Source organism: Schistocerca cancellata, chromosome 2 (genome assembly GCF_023864275.1).
Source record: "Schistocerca cancellata isolate TAMUIC-IGC-003103 chromosome 2, iqSchCanc2.1, whole genome shotgun sequence".
Lineage (NCBI taxonomy): Eukaryota > Metazoa > Arthropoda > Insecta > Orthoptera > Acrididae > Schistocerca > Schistocerca cancellata.
The window spans coordinates 922,515,160-922,540,666 of record NC_064627.1 but is presented as its reverse complement, the minus strand read 5'-3'; the positions used below and the strand labels follow the sequence as shown (position 1 = coordinate 922,540,666).

The following is a 25,507-nucleotide window of genomic DNA, read 5'->3' as shown; positions in this document are numbered from 1 at the left end:
ACTTGAGTTCACAGGACACACGATCAGTCTTAGGTAGACAAGTGCAGCGAGTGATACGTTAGCGTAACAACCACGTTGTTGATAATGCAGTCACTGTTTACTGTTATTGTCTCCTGTGTACTGTACGCTTTGCGGTGCCGTACAGGTTTTCATCGCAGGAGTGTACATTTTGGGCTTCTGTGATGGTAATGCGAAATCTGCTGTCGCCGAATATCAGCGTCGGTATCCCAATCGTAGGATTCCGAGTGCCAAAATATTTAGTGGAACATATCGATAATTGCTAGAAACTAGTACCCTTCCCAGTATTCGCATTCACTTCGAAAGACATCGTGACGTTCAAGAAGAGGAAAACATTCGCAGTCATCGTTCAAGTCAAGACACCTAGCTACCCGACTGAACGTTTCACAATCTATGGTATGTAGATTCTTCATGAGACTGGAGTGTATCCTTTTCAGGTGCAGAAAGGTCACCAATTATAGCCACACGACTGTGCCAACCGTTTGCACTCTTGTAACTGGTTAAATGGAAATCGGCATGTCTATCGCTTCCTGATGTTCAATGATGAGGCAACCTTTACAAGAGATGGCATCAACAACATGCATAACACCCATGTCTGGGCATTCTAAAATCCCAAGGCCACGGTAGTATCTCAATTTCAACGCAGATTCCGTGTCAGTGTCTGATGTGATGTTGTGTGTGACCAGTTACTGGGGCCTTTTAATCTCCTGGGAAATTTAAAAGGCCAGATGTACGGTACCTTCTTACGAGAAGACTTAACCACAGCTTCTTGAAGATGTTCCTCTAGAAATAAGACGCCTCATGTACGTCCAACACGACGGGGCACATGCACATTTCCATCATGAGGTAACAGCTTATCTTAATCAGCATTTCCCACAGCGACAGACAGGTCGCGGAGGCCCTATCAACTGGCCTGCTAGATCCCCAGATTTAACACACCTAGATTACTGCATCTGGGGGTGGATGAAACTCATCGTGTAAGAAGTTAAGATGGAAACACGAGAAGAATTGATACAACGCATTTTCGATGCCGCAACGTCAGTAAGGAACGAGCATGTAAAATTACGAAACGCTACTCGCGCGGTTCACTACCATGCGAATCTTTGCCTTCAAATGCAGGGAGGAAAGTTTGAATACGTGCTTTCAATCCACTCTGAATGGAAGAGACGCTACAAAATTGTTTAAATTAATTATTATATGCATTTTTGATTGTGAAATCCTACAATTAAAGTTTTTTCTGCTATTTTCCTGAGTTTTTCAATTACTGTAGCTCCTTAATTACGGATCTCATCCAATTACTTTATTTACATTTTTTGTTCCAAATGACCTAAGGAATACCCTCCAGAAACCGGGGGAAAACCTCTTGACTCACCCTGTATATTCACAGATATTCGAGAGGGTGGCAGGGGTAAAATACAGGGAGCGAAAGGCTATTTACAATTTGTACAGAAACCAGATGGCAGTTATAAGAGTCGAGGGGCATGAAAGGGAAGCAGTGGTTGGGAAGGGAGTGAGACAGGGTTGTAGCCTATCCCCGATGTTATTCAATCTGTATATTGAGCAAGCAGTAAAGGAAACAAACGAAAAATTCGGAGTAGGTATTAAAGTCCATGGAGAAGAAATAAAAGCTTTGAGGTTTGCCGATGACATTGTAATACTTTCAGAAACAGCAAAGGACTTGGAAGAGCAGTTGAACGGAATGGACAGTGTCTTGAAAGGAGAATATAAGATGAACATCAACAAAAGCAAAACGAGGATAATGGAATGTAGTCGAATTAAGTCGGGTGATGCCGAGGGAATTAGATTAGGAAATGAGACACTTAAAGTAGTAAAGGAGTTTTGCTATTTGGGGAGCAAAATAACTGATGATGGTCGAAGTAGAGAAGATATAAAATGTAGACTGGCAATGGCAAGAAAAGCGTTTATGAAGAAGAGAAATTTGTTAACATCGAGTATAGATTTAAGTGTCAGGAAGTCGTTTCTGAAAGTATTTGTATGGAGTGTAGCCATGTATGGAAGTGAAACATGGACGATAAATAGTTTAGACAAGAAGAAAATAGAAGCTTTCGAAATGTGGTGCTACAGAAGAATGCTGAAGATTAGATGGGTAGATCATATAACTAATGAGGAGGTATTGAATAGGATTGAGTAGAAGAGAAGTTTGTGGCACAACGTGACTAGCAGAAGAGATCGGTTGGTAGGACATATCCTGAGGCATCAACGGATCACAAATTTAGCATTGGAGGGCAGCGTGGAGGGTAAAAATCGTAGAGGGAGACCAAGAGATGAATACACTAAGTAGATTCAGAAGGATGTAGGTTGCAGTAGGTACTGGGAGATGAAGGAGCTTGCACAGGATAGATTAGCATGGAGAGCTGCATCAAACCAGTCTCAGGACTGAAGACCACAACAACAACAACAACATTCGTGTTTTTATTTATGTATGCCATTGACACAATAACATGTCTAGCATATGGTCAACAAAGAAAATGTGCGTTTTAATAGAGCTAACGTAGGAATTCTAAACGCGTCCGCTCTTGAACTGTACAGTTTGTGAGCCAAATGAAGCCGACAACTGCCTCTGGAGAGCGCTGAGAGTGCAATATCACGTTACTCAGCTAGTGCGGTGTACAGATGGCATTGAGTCTCGTGACGTCGGGTATCCCATCAGTATGCGCATCATCGTTACATTAGCTGTCTCGTTCCGTCTACCAACCGCTTAAGGAAAATTGTTGGAGGTAGAGCGTTTTGCAAAAGCATGTGGGATTGAAGAGACGTGGAGATTCACTCCTAACCAAACATTTTGACGTGATGGGTGGATAGTGCCGAGGGAATGGCGGTATGGAGTGGAATGTAGGATTTGGGAAGGGGGGGGGGGGCGCTATGGGGAGCGTTCTCACATAGAAAGAAACAGCTGTTAAAGCTGGAAGGCTGGGTAGATCTCTGGGTGGATTTCATGATCAGAAAGGCAGAGGCGGTTGAAGTATGGAGCTAGGAAGCGTGAAGTATCTAGGTGTAAAGACGGGGAGAGGGCGTGGGGTGTGTCGCTACAAGCGCGACGGAGTACGAGGATTGATAATCAGAAACCAAACGACAGGGCGTTTAGATTGCGGGAAGTGTAGGATATCCGAGGGTGTTCAATGTGGCAAGGGAGAAATTAAAATTTCAAGTAGGATCCTAGTGAGTGGCGTTCGAGGATTTTGATGGAGTTATAAAATTTTGATGGAGCGGAAATACAATTGACACTGGCGTAACAGAGCACGTAATGGATTAAGATTGTGTAAGTATGGTATAACGTATCGGGTGTCAAAATCCTTGTTTGACTTGTCAGTAGCTTTAGGGGTTTGTGCATCTTTCGTTGTATGGTCAGGGAGGTGCTGTTTCCATGTTAGTTTATGGCTCACGGTTTGTCCACAGTATTTTGGTATGTTAGTAAATCGGATACAATGGTTGTAAATCGTGAGATAGAATTTATGGAGGCATAAGCTGTACCTGGTTCGTCCCATAATTCATTTCTGAGTTTTTTATTTATTTTATTTTATAGGGTTCTTACACAAACATTTAGTGCAATTAACATAACATCACAATACTGGGGCAAAATGTAGCCTGGCCATAGCAGAAACCTCACAACATGTCAAGATACAGATGAATATATAAACGCAGATTCAGTTTTTGTGTAGCAGTGACTGGTTCATAATTATATTTCAAACAGTGGTAGGTTTACAAGGATTCTTACACATAGGTATTGGACAACATGCGTCATTATTACAAGAAAAGATCAAAAGATTATTTACAATGATGATTAACCTTAACATACGTTTTTGTGTGATTATAGTAGTCATGCTGCTGTATGTCAATCTCATTTTGTATTACTGACAAGGTAATAGTACCATCTTAGGACGTCAATGTTTATGCTAGTCGTGCATATCATACGTGGTTAACTGACGAATTAGTTTGTTGACTCAGTAAGGAAGCTTCCCGTAAATGTTTTCAGGTGTGAAGTAGAATTCTTCAGATACAGTTTTAATTTTGTAGTCATTGAGGACTGCTCAGTTTCCAAAGTCCTATATGCAGCATCAGATTTCGTTTGAGTTTAGCGTAAATTTTCGTTATGTAGTTTTCGATGTAATATGCCACTGTATATCAACAATGTAAGCTATTTTAACTGAGTGAAGGGCTAATATGTCAGGTAAATCTATGTTAAAGGCTAACGATGCCAAAAGAATACCTTATGAATTCCACCAGTTATAGGGTGGACATCAGAAGCAGTGTCACAGATGACTAAACTGAAAGTACTGCCTTTTAGATATGAATTAATTAATCTTGCAGTGCCCCTTGGAATTTAAATTAGATTACCATCTACACTAAAACATTATACCTTACTGAGACAAAGGCTGAAACAACATCTAGATGCTATAGATTTAGCATCGTTGTAGCCGCCTGTGACTGCTGCCAATAGCCGCAGCAACTACAGTGCAACTGAATGATTGGCCGAAATATGAACGGAGTACCTGGTAGAATTGATTTGTCGTTACACGTCTTGCGAAATCAAAAAAATGTGAATTGTTCAGTGATATTCGAAAATTATGGTCTGTAATTTTAGGGATACTTTTGATCCTTGGTTGCTTTGTTGTTGTTGTGGTCTTCAGTCCTGAGACTCGTTTGATGCAGCTCTCCATGCTATTCTATCGTGTGCAAGCTGCTTCATCTTCCAATACATACTGCAGCCTACATCCTTCTGAATCTGCTTAGTGTATTCATCTCTTGGTCTCCCTCTACGATTTCTACCCTCCACGCTGCCCTCCAATACTAAATTGGTGATCCCTTGATGCCTCAGAACATGTCCTACCAACCGATTCTTCTAGTCAAGTTGTGCCACAAACTCCTCTTCTCCCCAATTCTATTGAATACCTCCTCATTAGTTATGTGATCTACCCATCTAATGTTCAGCATTCTTCTGTAGCACCACATTTCGTTCTATTCTCTTCTTGTCCGAACTATTAATCGTCCATGTTTCACTTCCATACATGGCTACACTCCATACAAATACTCTCAGAAACGACTACCTGATTCTTGGTTGCTTTATGTACAGTAATTACCTTCACATGCTTCCACTGACTGGGAAAATGTTTTAGTTTAAACACGACATTATCTGTGGAGACAAATTATCTTCGGACTCAGAGGCAACTGTCTTAAGATAATGCTATTTATCCCATCAATAACGGAAGATTTACGTAATTTTAGCTGAGACAGCTTTTTGTTAATTTCCCCGGATATCAATGAAATCGATAAGCTCGTTGTCGTCATCGACTTGTTTGGTGACAGTGTTAGTAACTGTGTTGTAGAGATTGATTGGCGCAGTAGTAAAATGGAAATGTCTAGGACCTCCCGTCGGATAGACCGTTCGCCTGGTGCAAGTCTTTCGAGTGGACGCCACGTCGGCGGCTTGCATGTCGATGGGGATGAAATGATGATGATAAGGACAACACAACATCCAGTCCCTGAGCGGATCGAACCTGGGCCGTTAGGCATGACATTCCGTCGAGTTGACCACTTAGCTACCAGGGGCGGACGTTGCAGTAGTGAAGTAAAGGATGATGCCATTTTGTTTAATGGTGAAGCAGTGGCTGGCTTACATAGAATTTTCCGAGTAACGTTTATCATTTTGAGTCTGTAGTACCATTCATCCTTTCCATGTTGCTTTATTCTTTCGCTGAATTCCCTAGTCTTCCTATTTCACTTGGGTTTTGCTGGTGGATCACGCATCCATTGCCAGAGTTTCCGAATATAATTAAAAGTTTTCTTTAACCATTGAAATTCTGAAGGAAATTCAGCGGCGTAGCTTGTACGGATGGAGGGGGGAATAGTTGTGATATCAGCCACTGAGGATTTTAAATAATACTACTAGCACTTCCACCTTTGTAGCTATCTATGAGGACAACACTAATCATAGTTCTTCCTTATACAGTTCCTAGTTAATATCCTTTCATGCCTGAATTTTCTTTCTGTCTGGCAGCGTACCTCTCACTGAAATTATTAATGGATTATGATCAGAATTTAGGGTACAAATGGCATTTACATTGATAACGGTCGGTACATTTTTGTAATGTACGATATCCAGGAAGTGCGGTAAGAAATTCATATTTGTGTTATGATAAGCTGGTTCGTTTGGCGAAAGAACAGCTGAATAGGTATAACTGTAATAGTTGACAAAATAACCTTTGTTGAGGATACCGACGGTGTTCTGAAAAAAGAAAAGCAGTTGTAACAAGTGATGAAAAAAACCATCCGGACAGGGCACCAAAAGAATTCTCGTCCCAGCAGTAGTATTAAAAAACATTGGGGAAAAAGAAAGGAAAACCTGAGGAAGTATTACATTGCCTTCAGCGTTTATGTATGTGGAACTGTTAACGATCTATAGCGTAGAGACAGGTCTCTGAAATATATGCTTGGTGGCAACTTATATAAAATTAGGCGGGTGGATAAACTTAGAAACGTCCTGTAGCGAGGAGATGAAAGGAGAAGTTTATTACGTTGAATTACGTTAAGGAGACGGGTTTCGTGGAACTCTTCTCTCGGCCGGGAGCTGACGGTAAACATTACTTTGAAACGCATGACATACATGAAGAGGGAAGAGTGTAGCTTAAAATACGTAGACTCAAACCTCTGAGGCACTAAATATGACGTTCTTGCAATATCTGTCTAAGTAAAGCGACAAGATGACATATACGAAGTTCACAGATAGCAAGATGAGTTTTAGGCATGTGAAATTAAAACTACTGCTGGTATGACAGCATTTATCAAAAGCGGTGAAGAAACATTGCCAGTTTAAAGCAGTTGGGAAAAGTATGATGATAAATTGCTGCTACTAGGTTTTGCTAAAGTCATGTCAAAAAGGTAGTCGTAAACTGAACCCTGGGACAACGTGAAGCGTATTTCACTGTCATTCACATTAACTACCAGGATACTACTCAAATTTAGTGAGGTGCATTTGGTTGCAGATGACAAGCCACTTGTCATAAATAATGCACAAGTGGTCCTGAAAAACCATGCAAACCGATTGTGAGGGTACTAAAAAAAGAAACGAATTGTTGTTTGAACTAAACATCCACATAATTTTGTAATCATTTAGTAAAAATGTTCACATTACAGATTAAATAGAACAGAAACCCACTTATGATGGCACAGAGGTGCTGAAACGTGTTTGGGAACCTGGAGAAAACGGTGTTTTGCATAACTGGCGGACCTTACATCCGACAATTTTAACTGCAAAGACGGTAAACACAAGGAGCTGCAAATCCAAATGATGAATATTAGTGAGGTGCGTTTAATTCGATAACTGATAAATATAATAATGAATGATCTGATGCAGGCCGACAACTAAGCTACGAGAAGAAGCAGTTTACGTAAGTTGCCACATTCTCTGCAGTTTATATACTACTAACTTTGATTCTGTGTTTGAAAATGTGTTCCAATGTGTGTGAATTCCTACGGGACCAAACTGCATAGGTCATCGGTCCCTAGACTTACACACTACTTAAACTAAGTTAAACTAACTTACGCTAAGAACGACACACACATCCACGCCTGAGGGATGACTCGAACCTCTGGCGGGAGTGGGCGCGCAATCCGTGACAGGACGCCTCAAACCTCGCGGCCACTCCACGCGGTTCTGTGTTTGACATTGTCATAATAAAATCTACTCCGGCAGCACTTAGGAACCTAGGAACAGAATATACCTACACCATTTTGTTGAATAAATTATACGACAAGGTTACAGCTTCTACACGATTACAACAGGACACTGAATAGTTCATAACTGAGGAAAGTGATACACACAATGACTCCATTTCACCAATACTATTTTCCCTGTGAGTGGTCCTCAGATAATTAAACTGAAAAACCTAGGATTTGTTGATGGCATTATCTTATTTTCGTTGGATCGAAAAGAAGTTCAGCGAAGAAAGGAGGAACTAAACAAAGCAAATATGTCAGCGAACCAGAAAATTGTTTAGAGAGAGATCAAAATATTACACACTCAGTACGCTGATAAAAAAAAGAGGTTAAACATTTTTATGAAGTTCTACGAACAGTTAGTGGGTGTACATTTACGAAAACTTTTACAGACAAACGGTAGACACTTAAAGAAATAAAAATGAGTAAAAATTACTTGCAGTTAATTTAAGGTACTGAATGTGGTAGTCAGGGGTAGCTTCCCAATAGGCCTCAAACGGTAAATCTGTAACCAGAGTGTATCGCCTGTAGGAGCTGATGGAAGTGAAACATGGTTGTTAAACGTGCAGGCAGCTCAAAACTTGATAGCTGCACAAGTAATGGAAACATAGTCACGTATCGAAATATTAACAGAATTACACAGACACACACGCACACATACCTGATTATTCAAACAGATACAAAAGAGAGCCCCACGAAATCTGTAATGGAGCTCTTTCTATAACGAACAATTAACATGACTCATATATTTTAATGTAAGTGTAAGATTCATCTTTTCTTTTAATATATAGTTATTCTTTAATGATTACATTAATTACAAAAATAGTTTTTGATAAATAAAATATATATTACATCTTCAAGACATAATGATTCTTAGGGTCTTGCGAATGCTTGCTAGAAAAAGGTTTACGTTATTGTTTATTATTAATCGTTCTTAAGGACATGTTATACGAGGTGCATTCAAGTTCTAAGTCCTCCGATTTTTTTTCTCCGGACTGGAATGAGACAGAAACATGCGCATTGTTTTAAAATAAGGCCGCGTTCATTGTCAATCCGTCCCAGAGATGGCAGCACCATACGGCAGATGGAATTTTACCGCCAGCGGCGAGAATGAGAACTGTTTTAAATACTTAAAATGGCGACGTTTTCCTTACTTGAACAGCGTGCAATCATTCGTTTTCTGAATTTGCGTGGTGTGAAACCAATTGAAATTCATCGACAGTTGAAGAAGACATGTGGTGATGGAGTTATGGATGTGTCGAAAGTGCGTTCATGGGTGCGACAGTTTAATGGAGGCAGAACATCGTGTGACAACAAACCGAAACAACCTCGGACTCCCACAAGCTGGTCTGACGACATGATCGAGAAAGTGGAGAGCATTGTTTTGGGGGATCGCCAAATGACTGTTGAACAGATCGCCTCCAGAGTTGGCATTTCTGTGGGTTCTGTGCACACAATCCTGCATGACGACCTGAAAATGCGAAAAGTGTCATCCAGATGGGTGCCACGAATGCTGACGGACGACCACACGGCTGCCCGTGTGGCATGTTGCCAAGCAATGTTGACGCGTAACGGCAGCATGAATGGGACATTCTTTTCGTCGGTTGTGACAATGGATGAGACGTGGATGCCATTTTTCAATCCAGAAACAAAGCACCAGTCAGCTTAATGGAAGCACACAGATTCACCGCCAGTGCTGAAAAAATGATGGTGTCCATGTTCTGGGACAGCGAGGGTGTAATCCTTACCCATTGCGTTCCAAAGAGCACTATGGTAACAGGTGCATCCTACGAAAATATTTTGAAGAACAAATTCCTTCCTGCACTGCAACAAAACCGTCCGGGAAGGGCTGCGCGTGTGCTGTTTCACCAAGACTACGCACCCGCACATCGAGCTAACATTACTCAACAGTTTCTTCGTGATAACAACTTTGAAGTGATTCCTCATGCTCCCTACTCACCTGACCTGGCTCCTAGTGACTTTTGGCTTTTTCCAACAATGAAAGACACTCTCCGTGGCCGCACATTCACCAGCCGTGCTGCTATTGCCTCAGCGATTTTCCAGTGGTCAAAACAGACTCCTAAAGAAGCCTTCGCCGCTGCCATGGAATCATGGCGTCAGCGTTATGAAAAATGTGTACGTCTGCAAGGCGATTACGTCGAGAAGTAACGCCAGTTTCATCGATTTCGGGTGAGTACTTAATTAGAAAAAAAAATCGGAGCCCTTACAACTTGAATGCACCTCGTACTGCACAGCACGTACTTCAGGCTACTGATAGCAGACATAACATCTTCGTGTATTTTAACAGTGTAGTCAAACATATAGGGAAATCTTTGAAGTACAGCCATGTTCCTCACTCAATGTTTTGATAATGTTTGGTTTGTAGGGCGCTCAACAGCGTGGTTATCAGCGCCCGAGCAAATTCCAGATATTTACATTGTCCAGTCTCGCCATTTTCCCGAATGATGATGAAGTGAGGAGGACGACACAAACAGCCAGGGTCGTGAAGATCGCCGTGCTTGAGGATGAGGCATGTGAGAAATAGGAGGAAGCTTTCCAGTTACTAAAACCAATGCATGGCGCTGTAAAGCGAGGAGAAGTAGACTATACAGTTTTGTTGGCAGTGCATGCACTTTTCACTGTGATTTCAGCTAATACAGAGGAAGTACTGAAGGACGTTAGAATATTTTCTGTAGGAACTAAGCAGTTATAAAGACTGCTGTAAAACGTAGGGAAGAGTGTACACGCAAAACTATCCACGCAGTAGCGCCCCTTCTAGCCCCACGTCCTAAGGTAGTCGCTCTTACTGCGAATGAGGGAGGTCAAGCTATGTGCTTCAACTTCAGTGCGAAATTATTTCGCCATGCTAGACGAATTTTACTTTCTTTTAGTAAGATTGCCTCTGGGATGTTGCTCTAGTCCCGTGTCCCCATCGAGCTGGTGGCAAGGACAGGGCACTAAGCAGTAGGGGGCCTGTACTGTACCGAGGTCAGTGTCAGGTGTCAAGGTCATGGGTCAAAGTGCCCTTACCTCATACAAAACTATGTCAGTTATAATTATTTACAGAATGGGGCATAAAAAGTGGCCTAGACGAGTGGATACCATTGGTGGTATCATTAATGGAGGAGGAAAAGACTTCCAGCTACTCCCAACAGGATGGAAGAGTTCTCATATAGCCAGACGAATCTTGGATAGCATTTACACAATCTTCAATACTGACAGAGTTCTTAGTAGAGGTCAGTCTCGTCGCGCCATAGCTGGCCACCCAAGTCACCTGATCTGTCATTCTGCAGTTACTTTGTGTGGAGAGCTCTCAAGTCCAAGATGCACTGCAGCAAACCTCATAGTCTTCAAGAACTGCAGCAGAACATTTCGTATGAGATTGCAGCAATTCCAACAGTCCAGCTTCGATCTGCCTTGAGCAGCTATGTGACCAAGGCCCAAAAATACCAAGATGTGAATGGTGGTCACTTTCAACATCTGCTATAGTCACGTTAACGCTGAATTTACTTTCCTCTGCTGTGTTACTTTGTACTTTGGAACTCTGGGCCATTCTTACGCGTATTTGCCCCACCCTGTATTACCTGTAACCCTTATCATCGTGATTTATTGTTTAATTAATAACATATCATTTTTATCATACAATTAAATTATTTATTATCCAAAAATAATAACGCCATCCCCACCCCACCCTCCACTTAAAAAAACCGCTACTCTCCTGGCATTACTAACCAACAACAGGCTCCTCTCTTCTGTTCAGTACACTGTAGTGAGAGGATCGTCATGAAGCGTCACCAGAGATCAGCCACCACCCAAGACAGAACTAAATGACAAAACTAAGTATTTATACACTCTTCTCTCTCATTATTCACTGTGTATAACGTTGTACAACTCAATTTCCCCCTGATGCCTCACTAACTGATATGTACACTGTCTTGTAGCTCATTGAGCAGCAACACCAGCACACATATATTTTATACAAGAACACAGAACCGTTTCCTGCACCACCACTACCTGTCCAATCTCCTCTAAGTGATAACAAAATGGTTGAAATGGCTCTGAGCGCTATGGGACTCAACTGCTGAGGTCATTAGTCCCCTAGAACTTAGAACTAGTTAAACCTAACTAACCTAAGGACATCACAAACATCCATGCCCGAGGCAGGATTCGAACCTGCGACCGTAGCGGTCTTGCGGTTCCAGACTGCAGCGCCTTTAACCGCACGGCCACTTCGGCCGGCTAAGTGATAACAGTGTACTACTGTTCGCCACTACATATAATTTGTCTGCCAGTTGAGCCAGACAAATAGGTGCACAAATAGCCAGCGACTGTGATGTAATAACAGAAGCACATACATGTTTTATTAAAGTTCACACATTCAGTAACTATTCCGCCATTTAGTAAGTATATGTCAGAAAAACCATTCAAAATAATGTCGTTTCATGTCAGCAAGTCCCGTACTTTCTTAGTACGAAATGAACAGCATATTGGTACGTAGCATTCTGTCCTCTGTGGGCAGATGTGTTGAATTATCACAGTCAAAGAGTTTCCTATGATGCAGAAGAGATGCACAGCCTTCCTAGGTTTCATGTGTCCATGACAGAGAGAGGTCTGCTGTTATGGCACACACTACAGGCTGCACAGTGGCAGGTGATGGCTAACAGACTCAGCGTGCTTGCAAAGCACTCCTATAGTGGATTCCTGCAGTCCTGGTGACGTGAAAGGACATAATTTGGAGTGTTGTGATGTTCATGTTCTGGTTTGGTATTGTTTTACTTGATGTAAACTGATGTTACTTACGCAATAAGAAATCGATAATACCTTCTGTAAGATGTTTCTAGTATCACCTTTTTTTTCTGCCTGAGCAAACTGTTGTGAAACAAGTCTGGGATGTTCATGTCAACGCACAGGTTTAGTTTTGCAACTGATTGCGGAGTAGTTATTGTAAATACCGTCTGGCAGGGTCACCTGCTAGGTGCGTCCCAGCGTTCATGCAGATGGTGGTCTCGCATCGTATCTTATAAATTCTTGACCTGATGTTGTTTGTTCCCCCAACGAGGAGGTGTGGGATGCTGAAACCGGCATACTGTCGATAAGAACATCAGTGGGGTGTGCGTTATAATATTGACATCTGTTAAAAGTCTTCTTAACCACGATTCACAAATTACATTAGCCATGCTGATGATTAATAATACAGCTGCATGATCTTAGTTTATGCGAATGCGTTTCTTTATTCATCACTTATACATCCAAGTAGCAAATATGATAACGTCACACAGTGAGAAATTAATGCAACATTTTAACTCATTGCGCTGTAATGCAAATAATAGTGATTATTAATGCAGCCGCGTGATCGTAGTTTATGCGAATGCGTTTCTTTATCCGTCACTTATACATCCAAGTAGCAAATATCATAACTCCACACAATGAGAAATTAATGTAACATTTTAACTCATTGCGCTGTAATGCAAGTAACAGTAGAAATGCATAGAAGATATCTTTAAGCTGTAATTTTAATTCACCAGGAGCTAATATTTGAGAGTTCAAAACTTTATCCGCATAATCCCTTATGATTTAAAACAAAGGAACTTGAATTTAAAAATTTGACTTAGAATCGGTTTTTTGCAGGGTCTAAGTAAGATATTCAGCGATGATAAAATTGATGCAGCTGTGAGATTATGGTAACTGAGTGAGAACATGACTGCTATTACGTCGCCATGGAAAAACAGTAAGAGCTTATGGACCCTTTTCTTCCTCGGTCGGGGGGAGACAAAGAGAAGAATGGTAACCATGGGCTGAGTATGGGATAGGATGGGACGAAGTTACTAGGGCTAGTATGAAGGGTACATATCAGCATAGAATTCATTGCTGTGTATTAGGAGTTCAGTGAATTTCGCTGCACGGGATTAGCCAAGCGGTCTAGGGCGCTGGAGTCATGGACTGTACGGCTGGTCCCAGCGGAGGTTCGAGTTCTCCCTCGGGCATGGGTGTGTGTGTTTGTCCTTAGGATAATTTAGGTTAAGTAGTGTGTAAGCTTAGGGACTGATGACCTCATCAGTTGAGTCCCATAAGATTTCACACACATTTGAACATTTGAGTGAATTTCAGGCAATAGAATGTGGTATCTAGAGCTGGCGATTAAAGTGTAGAATATTTGGCGCTAGGATTGATTTAGTATGTCGATTTATAGCGTTCAAAGAGGCTACAGAAAGATCTTGGTGAGTGATAATAAAGACAGGCGGATGCGAGACGCTGAGCTGAAGAACAGGCATAATTCATATATGAATTTAACTAACGAAATACTACTCGTGAAGATAGTTTGCTGTTTTGATCCCGGTATGAGATAGCTGAATTTTCGAAAACATGCAACGCAAGCTGAGAAAACTCACACAAATGCTCTGGACAATGTGTTTTACAGCTCTGATCAGGACGCAGTTGAGTAATCTCGGAAATGAACTAATTAGAAAGCTACCGGTTCTATAAAGATGATCGCTGAAGCAGTTAAGCTGCAAATAAGACTCTTTCCTAACACGTTAATGCTTACAAAATGCGTACAGCACTACAAAAATTTGCATAAATCGTTCTGTTTTTAAGTAGGCTCTCAGCCACAACGTTTCGAGAGCTCGAGGAAATTTGCGTATGGAAACGCCTTATGAGAGGAACGTAGTGATGTGACATACCGTTGGGGATGCACATTTGCTTTATTTGTCGAGGTAAAGATTAGTGCTAACGTGGAGAGAAAGCAAAGGACAGCATTAATAGCACGTATTTTAGGGCTCTGAGCGGCACACAGCGTGACAGAAGAAGGGATATATACAGAAAGCAAACAAATAGGAGCAGATAGAATCACAGACCGCTATTACAAACACTTTGCTGTTCAGCGCAAATACTTGTGAGCAATTAAGAACGATGGTCATACTTTTTACATTACATAGTCATGTCACAACTTATGTACACTATTTTTTGTTTTGTTTTAGAAACAGAGTTGTGATTCTTTATGGCTGTTGAATCTATTCACTGGCCCGAATTAGCAGTAGTGTTACGATGATTTTAGTATCTAAGCAATCAAATGCAAGGTGTCACTGCCACTAAAACGTCTTTACAAAAACGTTTTTGTGATAAGCCAGAGGCAGATCGCGAGAAGACCTGTCGATAAGTGGCCTTCAACACTACAGCACCGGATGGGATAAATATCTGGATCCCCCTAGCGTGCCAAGGCAACGTAAATGGGCTGGCGCAAAATCGGGGCAGGAATTCGTGCAAACCTGTAATTAACTTCCTGTAATGGATCTGGGATCTCATGAATAAGCATCGCGTTCCGCAGGCATCTTTTCATTAAACGGAGCCACGACAAATAAATAATTCAGGGCCCTGAGAACACGATTGGCCTTTTCAGAGAGTGCGAGCGATCGATGCCGTAACTCTCGGCGCTGTTGTTTGTCGCAGGCAGCAACTCCGCACTACGAGCACTTGAGTGCGGGCAGGAGGGGAGGGGGGGGGGGGGACAGAATCGTGGTTCCTCTTACCCTTTCCTAGCTTGGATATGTTCCAACTAGTTACCATAACGGTATGCGTGAAATTCTGAAGTCCGTCGTGATACTGCCAGAACATCAACATGGGAAGTAAGTTGCGACTATCAGGACGCCGTACAGATCTGTTTCTAGGCCACGATTGTTACCCCTCTCCTGTAACATGAGGCTGCCTGTACGGTGCTAAGACTATGCTTTGCCATCATGGAAGCAATTGAGCCACAGTACTTGGAGAGAGGCTTCTACCTTAAGCCTGCATGAACCCTCAGCCAGTCTTATATTCTTGGTCTTCACTCTCTTTCCTTTTCACACCAAACGTTGCCTACACGGGTATGATTATAGCATGCAGTTCTTACAGGAGCAGGGAGCAACAGTTTCAGTTTCCTACAAAGACGGTCAATTTGTCACCTAAAAGTAAGTTTTCCTGTTCTTAATTCAATGTTAGTACAGCTACACTACTGGCCATCAAAATTGCTACATCAGGAAGAAATGCAGATGATAAACGGGTATTCATTGGACAAATATATTATACTAGAAATGACATGTGATTACATTTTCACGCAATTTGGGTGCATAGATACTGAAAAATCAGTACCCAGAACAACCGCCTCTGACTGTAATAACGGCTTTGATACGCCTGGGTAGGGCTCGGATGGCGTGTACAGGTACAGTTGCCCATGCAGCTTCAACACAATACCACAGTTCATCAAGAGTAGTGACTGGCGTATTGTGACGAGCCAGTTGCTTGGTCACGATTGACCAGACGTTTTCAATTTCTGAGAGATCTAGAGAATGTGCTGGCCAGGGCAACAGTCGAACATTTTCTATACCCAGAAAGGCCCGTACAGGACCTGCAACATGCGCTCGTGCATTATCCTGCTGAAATGTAGGGTTTCCCAGGGATCGAATGAAGGGTAGAGCCACGGGTCGTAACACATCTGAAATGTAACGTCCACTTTTCACAGTGCCGTCAATGCGAACAAGAGGTGACCGAGACGTGTAACCAATGGCACACCATACCATCACACCGGGTGATACGTCAGTATGGCGATGACAAATACACGCTTCCAACGTGCGTTCACCGCGATGTCGCCAAACACGGATGCGACCGTCATGATGCTGTAAACAGAACCTGGATTCATCCGAAAAAATGACGTTTTGCCATTCGTGCACCCAGGTTCGTCGTTGAGTACACCATCGCAGGCGCTCCTGCCTGTCATGCAGCGTCAAGGGTAACCGCAGCCATGGTGTCCGAGCTGATAGTCCATGCTGCTGCAAACGTCATCGAACTGTTCGTGCAGATGGTTGTTGTCTTGCAAACGTCCCCATCTGTTGACTGAGGGATCGAGACGTGGCTGCAAGATCCCAAGATCCGTTACAGCTATGCGGATAAGATGCCTGTCATCTCGACTGCTAGTGATACGAGGCCGTTGGGATCCAGCACGGCTTTCCGTATTACCCACCTGAACCCACCGATTCCATATTCTGCTAACAGTCATTGGATCTAGACCAACGCGAGCAGCAATGTCGCGATACGATAAACCGCAACCTCGATAGGCTACAATCCGACCTTTATCAAAGTCGGAAACGTGATGGTACGCATTTTTCCTCCTTACACGAGACATCACAACAACGTTTCACCAGGCAACGCCGGTCAACTGCTGTTTGTGTATGAGAAATCGGTTGGAAACTTCCCTCATGTCAGCACGCTGCAGGTGTCGCCACCGGCGCCAACCTTGTGTGAATGCTCTGAAAAGCTAATCATTTGCATATCACAGCATCTTCTTCCTGTCGGTTAAATTTCCCGTCAGTAGTACGTAATCTTCGTGGTATAGCAATTTTAATGGCCAGTAGTGTATGTATGTGGCAATAATGGAAACTTAAATGGTTAGTATTTATGATAGACGTATATCGTAATACCCATGCTGCGATATTCCCACCATGTTGTTATTGTCGGTTTGTAAACCATTTATTAAAGTGGGAGGAAAATGTATCTTTTCCCAGTCCGTTGTATTGTATCTTGAGCTTGGTCCAAGGTAAAATGCATTGTTAAATAGATAACAGAATGTGTTACAATAACTCCAGTAAGTTTCCTGTAATTTACGTCTATGGTCACAAACTTTTTGTTAACAGATTACCAGTTTCGGTCTTTAATGACCATCATCAGATCTGCAGAAAAAATGGTTAATAACATAAATACACTCGCAGATTGTCTACAGCTTAAAAACAATACATAGACGATAATGAAAAAGTAGTACTGACAATATAGACGCCTGTACGCTTTAAGTATGAAGACGCATACCTGTTCCATAAAAACAAATTCCTAATGTACTGAAGCCATAGTGGCATCGTCAAATGATATAGGGGATAGTGCTAACTAAAGGCTTTTCTATAAATGACGTCACGCGCCCCTACAGTAGGCTAAAGAAACGTTAAACAAACAGCAGGCACACACACACCCAAACACAAAACAGAACCGGCAAAGATAGAACGAAAACCATTTCTATGAAACTTAACGGCAAAATGTCCCTGCAAATAGAAAAATATTTAAAAAAGTCTGATTTCAAATGTGGCTTTCACGTTAACAACACCTTAAAACTGCGAATAAAAGATAAACTGAAAGGGAAGTATGATAAATTTTATGGCTCTGGAGTATACAGGATTGACTGCAGTAACTGTGACAAATATTATATCGGTCAAACACGCCGCTCTTTTAAATTAAGGTTCAAAGAGCACTCAACAGCCACGAAACAAAACGGCTTTGGGACATCATTTATCTGATACTGGTCATTTCAAAGAGAGCGTTGAGAATTGTATGCGTATTCTTCACAAAGTTGGAAAAGGCCGTGCTCTTAATTTGTTAGAGGAACTGGAAATTTATAAAGCAAAAATTAAAGAACCAACCAAACTGCTTAACCCAGCAGAGCCACTTTATGCTCAATGCCTACTTTCATTTATTTGACAATGTTTTACTCTAATCACTGCACGCTTCTGTTATACATAGTGTGTTGATAATATCACCTAGTATTGAGTGCCTCACATATTTACTTCGTTTTCGTACGTTTTACTCATGACTCTAGTATGTTCTTGTTCCTTCCCTATTCATTTCATAGACTGCATTAACCTGATAATGTGGTTCATCCACTGTTACGGAATTTTATCATTCTCTCCTTGCAACGGAGTGCCGCAGGGTACGAGGGATCCTCTGGCGGTCTCGTTCCTCCAACTACTTCCCGCCTGTGCGGAATTCTGGCGTTAGCGCTAACAGAGGGCGCTGATTATGTGCAGCACTATGTTTCCTTTCATTTGTGGCCCCCATTTAGCGATTTGTATTATGGTTGCTCAATATTACCCGGTGCACTATCAAAGGTGTTTAATATTTATGTCATTATCTAGAATATTGGCACTAGCGCATATGTCAACCACTGTTTCTTAACTCTTCCTCTTTTTAACAATCTTACTTTTGTCGTGTTCTTCTTTTTATTGCTTTTTATTACTATAATGCCTTTTATACTTTATAAACTCATTACAGACTTCAACTATTGTACCCCCTTTATTTTCCCTGTTTCAGTTAATTATTGAGAACTAGTGTATGCCGACGTTAGCGACATCTGGTGAACTTACAACGGAAACATCTTGTGGCTACTGCACGCCAGCTTGTTTTAAACAGTAGTGCGACTGACAACGTGATTCGTGCATATAATATTATTTATACGTATTTACCGATGCTGGTGCTGATTCCGCATTCAACATTTGACGATGCCACTATGGCTGCAGTACATTAGGACTTTGTTTTTATGAAACAGGAATGCCTCTTCATACTTAAAGCGCACAAATGTATATATTGTTAGTACTACTTTTTCATTATGGTCTATGTATTGTTTTTAAGCTGTAGACAATCTGCGAGTGTATTTATGTTTTCTCCCATTTTTGCTGCAGATCTGATGACAGTCATTAAACACCGAAACCGGTAATCTGTTAACAAATAGTTTGTGACCATAGACGTAAATTAAAGGAAACTTATTGTATATACGGGTCACTGTTTTTTCGCGACAGTGTCGCAGCTTGTGAATAACTGCAGTATTAATTTTGACAGATGCCAAGGAGCAAGGTGGGTAACAAAAGACTACCACTGCCACTGGAAGCTCTGAAAAAAGCTGCAGCTATTGCGGATGCCGGACTCTCAGTGAGAAAAGAAACGAAAGATTTTCGTGTTTCAAGAGCCACTATACAGAGATATTTACAAAATCCATAAATATGCGTCGTAGAGAAATTGTGCAGTCCACCAGCTGTTTAGTCCAGCGGAAGAAAACGAGTTTATTGATTACCTCATAACTGCCTCCAAAATACACTATGAATTGTCTCGAATTGATTAAAGAAAATTGGCATTCCAGTTTGACACATCGCAGAGTAAAGTCATGCCTCCATCTTGGGACTAAAATGGAAGAACTGCAAAACAATGGTACATCGACTTCACGAAACACCATAAACGACTAAGCTTAAGGAAGCCTGAAGCAACGAGTCTAGTTCGTTAAACTTGCTTGAATAGGCACAATGTTGCAGCGTACTTCAGCAATTTACAACCAGTAAAAGACAAAGTAACATTAACACCAGAAAGAACATTAAATCTCATGAGAGTTTTAACTCCGCTGCGCATGTGTCAGAAAAGCTATTAGCAACTAAAGGATGTAATCAGGTTGGATCTCTGACATCAGCTGAGCATGGCAGTAATGTTCCAATGATTGCCTATACTAATGTATTAGGCAACAATGTGCCACTCATGTTGATATTTCCAAGGATCAGTTTTAAGGAAGATATACTGAAGAGTGCACCACATGAATCTATAGGTTGTGCACTTCCAAGCGGATGGTCCAACGTCAATAATTTTCCGAAATGCTTGAAACACTTCATTTCCCGTGAGAAACCAAATGAAAATGAGAAACTGCTGCTAATACCTGACAACCATGAAAGTCATATCACGGTGGACGGTCTTACACTAGCAAAGGACAATGGTATAATCTTACGTAAGTTGCCACCACATAGTAGCCACAAGCTTCAGTCGCTACATGAATCTATCTTTAGCCCATACGAAACTTTCTACAACACTGCATGTGCAGGATGGCTGCAGTCTCGTCCTGGAAAGCCTGTAACTATTTACGATGTTCCTGAAATTGCAGGCTGAGTTTATCCATCTGCATTCACACCTCTTAATATTCAATCTGGATTTCGAGAAACTTACCTGTAATTGGGAACATAATCCAAGACGATTAATTCCTCACGTCGTATGTGACGGACATACTGCAACCTACTTTGAATACAGAGGCTGCGTCTAGGAACTATGAATTGGCAGCAGGACAAAGTGGTATTTCTGCTCAGCAACCAATGGAACTACTGTCGTCTCCTATACGGTCACTACGACCATTACCGTAAGCTCTTCCACGAAAGAGCAGGCGTAGAGAAGGGGAACGAAATTGTGGTGCCTCCAGAGTGTCGACTGGCACACCTGAAACGCAGGCAATAGAAACTCACTGTAACGTACGAGAAGGAAAGAAAAGGTGGTCGTCAGCTAAAAAAAGGAAACTAAGTCAAATGCAGAAGGAAAGAGAACTAAAAAGAAAATTACAGACAACTCTGTGTCAGACAGTGACTCGAGCCCAAGTGATTTGTGTGGGGATAGCGACAGAGACGTGAGTTTAAATGGCTTCTCACTGTAAAGGCATTCAGACGAAAATGGAGTAGACGATATTTCATTTGAAGTAGGCACAGACGTACATGATTCACTACCTTCCGGGGTATTGGTTTTGGTTAAAATTTTAAAAAAAGAAAGAAAAAGCATTGTGTAGAAAGTATTGTTTCTGCAAAATACGGAGGCCCGACTGTGAAATTTCTGCGAAAGGGAAAAATAAGTGGAACATTTGTATGGTCTTTAGTAGACGATGTCGGTGAAATTTCGCAAGAACAAGTTGTCAGATTACTTCCAGAACCAGCATTATGAAGGCCTGGGGATCTGAGATTCCGTCTTCGTTTTCATGACTACACCAAAAATTAATCAGAAATGGATTAAACTCTCTAATAGACATTAACAATATGCCAATAGAGATTGACAATATAGAAGTGCTACATAGGCTTCAAATAGTAAACGCAACTTTTGTTTTTTAACTGTTAATTAACGTGATTGTTTACAACATAAGTGGTACTATTGTGTGTGTTTATCTGAGAATGTTCCGTTTAGTAACCCTATGTTTATGTTAAATGACTTCTGTTCATAGTAAATGGCTTGTCGATTTTTCCCAACTGTGGCGATATACCACAAAGACTGCACGACATTGCCAAATACAATTTACGTAAAAATGTCTCTACAATACAGTCGTTTAAAAAAATTAGTAAGTGTTCTGTTTCATTTAATAGGGAATAAGCCGGCCGAAGTGGCCGATCGGTTCTAGGCGCTACAGTTTGGAACCGCGTGACCGCTACGGTTGCAGGTTCGAATCCTGCCTCGGGCGTGGATGTGTGTGATGTCCTTAGGTTAGTTAGGGACTGATGACCAAAGAAGTTAAGTCCCATAGTGCTCAGAGCCATTTGCACCATTTTTTGATAGGGAATAAGACAAATAATGCAATGGGTAAATAAGTACATTGAAAACCTTATTATTGTGTCTGCTAAGACGATCCAAAAAGACTTTCCCAAGGTGCAAGCCCTTACCGTTCAATGCGTGATAGTACCCACTGAACAGATTATTTATAAAAAAAATCCTTCTCACGTTTTTTTTTTTTTTGGTAAAAGTGTTTTTTTGTGGTTTGATGTTCACCAGAGATATATGCATCATGTTTTTCAAAGACGTTAGTCTAAAAATATGGTTCAAATGGCTCTGAGCACTATGGGACTTAACTGTTGAGGTCATCAGTCCCCTAGAACTTAGAACTACTTAAACCTAACTAACCTAAGGACATCACACACATCCATGCCCGAGGCAGGATTCGAACCAGCGACCGCAGCCGTCGCGCGGTTCCAGACTGTAGCGCCTAGAACCGCTCGGCCACACAGACCGGCCGACGTTAGTCTCTGGCTGGTGCTGTTGACACACGAAGTCACCAACACTTTGATTAACTTCTGACAGGCCCCTCCTCCTAAAGAAGAAGTGATGTTTCTCAACAAGAATTGACAAACTCGACAGTTTTCTAAAAAATCTGGATTGAATGTAGAGGAAGAGAATCGGCATGTCCAAAAAAGGAAAGAGTTAGTCTTGCTATTTATTCAGAAACAACTCGAACAATCCACTTGTGATTTCATGAGTAACGTTGTAAAGCGATTTTTTTTAAGTTTGTCAGAAACGAAACATGTAATTCTTCTTCGTCCTCCAGTGTATACCTGGAGTGTTCCAGGCAGATATAAGAAAATGGAATAAATGAAAAAGTTTATGAATTACATTCGATACGAGTGTGTGCAGTATTGTGAAGATATACTAACAGTACCTACAGAAGAGGACTGGATTACTAGATGTACTGCACATTTCAGCTGTAGTTGTGTATGACAGTCGTAAAGTATACATTCCTCTGGAACTCTACCGTTTATATCTGCTTTTAAAAAGGTATGAAAATGAGGTCACTGCTCGAAGCACATACTTTAAGAATTCGGAAAATTATAGCTTCCTATTAAATGTAAACAAATAATTTTTGTGTGGAATATATACTGTGGTGTTCACTACTTATGTAAAAGGAAGTAGTTGTTGTGGGGCCAACAGTTTGATTTTAAAACATATATTTGGGTGTTTGTCGAAACTACCCTGGACTGTGCGGCTGGTCCCGGCGGAGGTTCGGGTCCTCCCTCGGGCATGGGTGTGTGTGTTTGTCCTTAGGACAATTTAGGTTAAGTAGTGTGTAAGCTTAGGGACTGATGACCTTAGCAGTTAAGTCCCTTAAGATTTCACACACATTTGAACATTTTTGAAACTACCCTCGTAGATACATATCCTTTTAGATAAGACGATTTAATTTTAAAAATACTGCACCGTTAATGAAAACTAAATTCGTATTTTGCTTATTTTGATAAACAGCCTGCTTGTTTAACTATCCACAATTAGTTTCAAGAGGAAAAACAGGTCCTGAGATTTTATAGCTGGACCTTACAAAGAAAATGTGTTAACTATAATTGGTAATGAAATAGAGTGGATTTCATATTTGTAAATAAATACTATAACCCTAACAGTGAGTTTGTACATGAACAAACGTCACCTCATCATGCGGCACATAATACGTTTTGAGTCCACAACCAGCTGTGCACAGCCCTGGTAGTCTTTAATCATCGCTCTGAAGTTTCCCGTTTCCATTGTCCTTCTAATGAGCTCCCATGTTACATCTTTCACGATTAATGTGTACGAAAACGTAGCAGCACCACGCGTTCCCCAAATGATATCGAATTACTGTAGCCTGAAAACTATTTTCAGACGAGCACCTCTCCACATCCGGGAAGAGTAATACACTTGAAAGTGTGTAATTAAACTTACTGTATGCACGAGTCTCGTAAAAAAACAAGTTTTATTTCTCTGGAGCATACATCTGGATTACATTATTGTTCACTGACCTGGAACGCCTAATGCTATCTCCTGTTTGGCACCATTTCAATCCTCAGGAGTTTTGTTTACGTCTGTTAAGCCGAGCGTTAATCGGTGCATTTCGTTTGGTACAAACCAGATGCAGTGCGGCCGATTCTGCTCTCGAGTGCGTACAGTCTGCTCTGTGTTACGCTGAGTGTTGTGTGTATGTGCGTGTGTGTGGCGGGGGGGGGGGGGGGGGAGGAGGGAGCTGATTCACTCTCTCGCCCACGGTTCCCAAGACGTTTGAGACAAGCTGATGTATAACACACCGTCGATAAAAAAAAAACTTAGAAGTTCCAACATTTCGCAAGTGGGGTGGGGCACTGATTCACTGTCCCGCCCGAATTCCTAGTAACGAAATATTTCTCAGGAGTGTCTGTACGTCCTTGTTTCGCAGGATCCGTAGTATGTGACGAGCTTCTCTGCTTTAGTCGTTCTCAGACACTATTAGAATACTAGATGAGATAGCAGAATTCCATTTCAGATAAGTGAATTACAGAAGTATCTTCAGCCGCGTTCTACCCCAAACAGAGGAAACACACCTTACACGACTTGTATGTCAGGTCATTAAAACGCATGACTGATATAGGGACAGAAAACATTTCAAAAAATGGCTCTGAGCACTATGGGACTCAACATCTTAGGTCATAAGTCCCCTAGAACTTAGAACTACTTAAACGTAACTAACCTAAGGACATCACACACACCCATGCCCGAGGCAGGATTCGAACCTGCGACCGTAGCAGTCCCGCGGTTCCGGACTGCAGCGCCAGAACCGCTACACCACCGCGGCCGGCCAGAAAACATTTGATGCCGTTCAAAGTAATATATTTAATTTCAAAATTTAAGTAGTGACTGTTTGCTGCTAAAATTAGCACATAAAGCTCCGAAAGAACAGAGATAACTGATAGGTAAAGGTGATTTAATTTTCCGTGCAGCTGAAGTCCGTTGTACGCGATTATTGAAAGAACCAGCTGTAATTTCTTTCAGACTTCAATGTCCATCTTTGAGGGATCTATTTTGTAGTTAAATACTGCAGAGCATCTGCAAGAAAGCTAGCAAACCCGTTACCGTATTAACAGTGTAGCTTGGTCATTTTTTTGGTCTCAGCAATAATTTAAAAAACACACAAAGCTTATACTGAATGAAAAAGATAAGACATACAAGTTTATTTCAGAGCCGGATGTGGTTCATAGAAGATAAAGAAAGATGCTTCAGAATTTTATAGTTCCTGAGCAGTACAGGAATTTCTGTTGTATAATACCGCATTTGTGATGTGCACATTAGAGACAAGAAACGTCGCGAGTACGAGTACATGTTGCGGGTTGCATACTTCCCAGTTCTAGGCGCCGCATTTAGATCAGCGGTAGCGTGCTTACTTCGTTCCCGCTGTAGTTGTGCAACTACGACGAGAAGTGTGGCGCTGCGGTCGCTCCATACTCGTCGACTCGTTCTCTCTTCCTGAGACATAACCGACTGTAAGGCAACTCGTGACTTATTGTTAGTACGGAAGATGAGGGCACGATCTTGGTGCTATAAAGTAGCACTGACATGGATAAATGATCGACTGTCAGGATCAGATAGCCTTTAGCGGAGCTGAGTTTAATGAAACTGGAGGGTGTGAGACGAAAAT

General features: G+C 41.6%; 1 protein-coding gene across 1 annotated transcript; it reads left to right on the top strand.

Annotated features, from left to right (window-relative positions):
• The first annotated feature begins 20,019 nt into the window (after positions 1-20,019).
• On the top strand, positions 20,020-20,463 carry LOC126159920 (uncharacterized). The gene has a single exon (XM_049916730.1). It carries the CDS (start codon positions 20,020-20,022, stop codon positions 20,461-20,463), a length of 444 nt encoding a protein of 147 aa, XP_049772687.1.
• Positions 20,464-25,507: the final 5,044 nt, after the last annotated feature.